Below are 4,901 nucleotides of genomic sequence, written 5' to 3'. Positions count from 1 at the left end.
TATTTTTGAATTTGAATATTAGTGATTCAACTTTGATATCATAGTTGTGTGTGTAAGTATTAATGAAATCTGATTTTGTACTTATTTAATGCAGATTGAGGGTTCGAGTGCTCGACATGCAAGATCAAGACGTTTGAATGCATCAGTTAGGAGGGAGTTAGGTGGTGCAGGACCTTCGGAGGCACCGTTTCATCATGAGCAGCAGTACGGGTCTGCTGGTACTTGGTCGGGGGAGCATCAGTCAGATGAGAGCGCCCCCATGTACTCGTCGGGTAGATTGTCTTTATCTAACGATGAGGACGACGAGCGAGCTAGTCATGCTGATCGAGATTCAGAGTACGGATTATCGTATCGTGTATAGGGCTCAGCATGGGGGATTTGTTGGTAGTAGTGAGCCAGGTCAACTTTCTACCAGCTCATAAGAGACATAGGTAGTAAAGGAGCCGATGCCAGGTGGGCCTGAGGATGGTACTGTTATTCCTAGTTTTGGGGTCACGTGGCTGCATATATATGGGGTGGGCAGGAGCAAAATGTTCTACGGTGTTTGAGCAGGACACAATTGTGTTCTGAATTGGGTAACTGGCGAGGTCGTCTTGCGCAGGAGCACCTGGAACTGATTGATGGCAGTGGTCTATCTCACTTACCCGGGATCATGTTCAAACGATTTGACTGGCCCTTGATTTCTGTTTTTGTTGAGAGATGACAGCCAGACACGAACACGTTTCACATGCCATTTGGGGAGATCATGATCATGCTGCATGATGTGTATCATATTCTAGGGCTTCGTGTCGATGGTTCCATGGTTTCCACTACTCCTAGCACGGACGTTTTACGGGATGCGTGCTCGATTACCATGGATATGACTGCGGAAGAGCTGAATGAGAAGTGTGATACTAAAACCGTATGGCAGGGTAGTGGGGTGCTCACTGAGAGGATAATGGAGTCGACCTTGGAGGCGCATAGGCCCTTCAGTGTCCATTACAGGGCGTACTTGTGGTTAGTACTTGGCGGATGTCTGTTTTTGGATAAGAGTGGTAACCGTACTCATCCTTCCTTCCTCAACGAGCTTTTTGTTGAGGACGTTCAGATTAGTGAGTACTCCTGGGGTTCTGCTGTTCTAGCATATATGTATCGGCAGTTGGGTACAGCATCACGAAGAGATGTTGATTCTATCGCTGGTTGTCTTACACTTCCGCAGGCGTGGATCTACGAGTACTTTCCCTATTTTCGGCCTCAGCAGGGGACCTTGACCAGAGAGCTTAATGTTCCTCGTGCGTCTGCCTAGGATGTCGGATCGGGGTGCCCCAACAAGAGCATGGAGCGCCTCCTCGCTTTTCGTGCTAGATTGGATCAGCTGACTGACAATGAGGTTAACTGGCTATCGTACGGAGTTGATCCAGCACGACGCGTGCCTGCTACTTTATTCATTGGCTGCATCCAGTACCGTAGCATCATTGAGCCATATATGCCTGATTGAGTGGTTCGACAACTTGGATACATCTAGGGCATTCCACAAGCCATCATCTGAGAAGGCAAAGAGACCGACGAACTTGAAGATGTATCGAGTAGACTTTCTGCCAGAGATGACATCTGTGATGTGGACTTGGTTTGTCCCTGGTGCGTCTTTCAGTGTGGTGTTAAGTCCCCTCAGCAGACTTGGTGGTGGTGCTCCTACGATCGGTCCTGGTTACATGCAGTGGATGTACCGATTTTCTCATCCTCGTGTTTCTCCAGTTGCGTCATCACATGGGAGTCGCGCACTGTCAGAGAGAACTAACAAGGATTACGTAAGAACTTGTGTTTTTTGGTTCTATAATTATCACTACAAATACTTGTAATTTGTTTAATATGCTGTTTTTTTAATTGCAGTGGATGGGTCGGTACATGGAGGTTATCAACAGGACACTGGAGGAGTAGCCAAGCTTGTCGCGTGATACAAGAGCAATGGTTGAGGCGCTACGAGCTGATTGGAGGGCGATGATGGGGTTGTAAATTCCCAGTTTATTAGTTTTATTTGACTTGTACGCATTTCGTTTATTTACTCTACATTTGGCATGTATTTTAAGAATTGGACTATTGTTTTTGTGTGGTTTTAGTTAAAACTTTGTTTAATTCAGAATTTTTATTTACACTTTACATATCTATAACTGTTCACAATAAATGAATGTACATAAATGCGTTCATTATCTAATTAACGCATCCCACATGTTCTTTCTAGCTGCATAACGCTGATCCCAACCGTCAACACTTGGCTCGTGGTTCTCGATCCACCAACCTGCAATCGGGGGAAGAGGTGAATCTGGTGCAAGGTCAATACAGATAAAATGTGAGCCCCCGACTGTAGCCATCACAAACTCTGGTTCAGGTGCAGTGACCCCCCTTCGTGCCTGCAACGGCAAAATCGTGAGGCATGGGTAGTAGCAGGTTGGTACGGTGCCAACACCAAGAATAATAACCATTGCGGTGAACCAATTAGCAATAGGAAATAAATCTTGAATTGCAGCCATCCAATGACGGGATCAACCGCCCCACCGTTCCATCTAATTCGCTCCACATTGATCCCAAGCCTTCCAAGGCCGTAAATCCTCTCATACAGGGATGGATAACTAAGGACCTCGTTTTCTATTGTTTCTCGAGCGTCATACCATCATCCTTGATCACCGAAGAAGAACTCGGCCACACAACGAAAGCCGCAGTTACCATCGCCGATGACATCCTTCCATCCTGTAATGTAAGGCAACATCGGCCCTGGAAGCATGTGTCGATAACGACTTTGGCTAATGTCACATGGATCTTCTGCACAAATTTAGGGTTCAGTTTTTAGTACAGTAAATAATGAAATACGTGAAAATCACAATAGTCAATCTTACCTGTTTGGCGTGCACCACGTGCAGTGTTTTGGTGGTTCACATATTCAAAATAACAAGGATCACGTCTTGTATCATTGTTTCTTCGTCGACCACGAACCTGGTGGTTTACAGCAGGATCTCCGAGGTTAGAATGATCCGGATGCAGTTCTTCTTCAATGATGCGAGATATGTTTTGAAGAACAGCAGGATCACTACCGATTACCTCATCCATTAGAGAACGAAAATGTGCGGCGTCCTCGGCCGAGTTATTACCGAACACCGGTTCACCATCACCATCACCATCACCGATAACCAAGGTCTTCCAGAACGGGTGAATTTGCCTGATATACAAGCCTGTCCCTGCAGCTAGAGAATCATGTATTTGGCAAGCACAGGGCAAACCGTGGGTCACACGCATTGCACATCCACATCGCTCATACACCTGATAGCTCAGCTCCCTCATCCTTTTCGTCTCGTCATCGAGAACCTTCAAATAATACTGAGACACCTTGCCATTAATACGTGACAGTGGAAATTGTCGGTACTTCTGACCTATCTTCGACCTAGAAGCCTCCAAACTGTTACGAATTGCGATGATCTGATTACCAATGTGGCTATGAACTCGGGCCCATACGTTATCCAAAGAACCTGCACATTACGAAAAAAACCGTTATGATTTATAACAAAAATAACTACAACAAAGTACATACATGAACTACAACATCCAAACAACAAACCTGTCGAGGACTCAAACCACATCTTCACGGCTGAATGTTGGCTCTCAACTCTGTAGGTGCTAGTGTTGCCTAGATGTAGAACTTGGTTTGTCCAAAATGTCACAAACTTCGTTTTATGACAAAGCCATGTTCTCTCAACATATTGTATCACCGCTGGATAACTTGCCCACCGATCTTTCAGTGTATCTACAGCAGCATCATAATCATCCTCGGTTGCAGCATCCATGATACGTTTCCATTTCCCATTTTTGAAAGTCGCATCGATCATCTTGTTTTTGAACATAGCAGAGACCCGAGCCTCCCCATCTTTGTTAATGTGCCATTGACAAAGTAAGTGCGGGGGTCCCTGGAAACACTTCCCTCAAGGCCGCACATAGCCCAAGATCATGGTCTGTCAAGAAAACCGACGGTTCCTTATCATACCCAATCAAGTCTCTCAATCTCTGCAAAACCCATCGATAGCTTGTCGTGCACTCGTTCCGCATGAACACGTAACAAACGAGGAAATTCTGATTTGTCGGTGTCACACCAACTATCTCAAAGAACGGCATCCCGTATTAGTTGGTCTTGTAAGTGGAATCCATACCGATCACATATGGGTACGTCCGAAAGATTTCTACCGTGACTGGGTGCGCCATAAAGGCGTGCTGTAAAACACCTTCATCATCAGACATGACCCAGTAAAGATACTGACTCTGTCTCGCCAAATGTAGAAATTGCTGAACAACTCCTCTCCCATCAGACATCTGCGATCTCAAGTCATTCCGGCAGTTGTAGATGTGTCTGATGTTTGGATGATCATCAGGAAATTGCTCGGTAATAGTCGCCATGATGTTATGCGGTGCAACCTTAGACTTCGTCATGTCACGCACAACCTGCTTCGCATCCGGGCTCAACCCACTAATTTTACGATGCCCCTCTGGATACGCAATCATTGAATGGTTGTGGGTCCCAGTTTCATCATTTTTCGCCCGGATAATCCAACTATCGGTGATGAACTCGTAGTATATCTTGATGTAGAAAGGACAACCATTGGCTTTGGTTTTTGTGTCCTTCCGAATTGCGTTCTCAAGATCTCTCGGCTTACTCCTGCGTCCCCGATCACATCATAAATACCGATATGGTCGACCATCTCTGGTTTTGTTGAAAGACGATTTCACCAAAATAAATCCCAGATTTATGGCAGCATCATCCTCCCATTTAACTGCATCCTCAAACGTTCGAAAAACCTTGTCTGTCACAAAATTTGCACTGTAATTCACAACGTCACCGCCTTCTTCAACCTCTGAATCCTATAAAAATACAAGACAAACAC

General features: G+C 45.4%; 1 protein-coding gene across 1 annotated transcript; it reads right to left on the bottom strand.

The window, feature by feature from the left end:
- Positions 1 to 4,143: 4,143 nt before the first annotated feature.
- LOC110727395 lies at positions 4,144 to 4,521 on the bottom strand. The gene has a single exon (XM_021906956.1). The coding sequence runs from the start codon at positions 4,519 to 4,521 to the stop codon at positions 4,144 to 4,146; it is 378 nt and encodes a 125-aa protein (XP_021762648.1).
- Between the last annotated feature and the right edge of the window lie 380 nt (positions 4,522 to 4,901).

The sequence above is a fragment of the Chenopodium quinoa genome, unplaced genomic scaffold, assembly GCF_001683475.1.
Source record: "Chenopodium quinoa cultivar QQ74 unplaced genomic scaffold, ASM168347v1, whole genome shotgun sequence".
Classification (NCBI taxonomy): Eukaryota; Viridiplantae; Streptophyta; class Magnoliopsida; order Caryophyllales; family Amaranthaceae; genus Chenopodium; species Chenopodium quinoa.
This window is presented reverse-complemented; position numbering and strand designations above follow the sequence as displayed.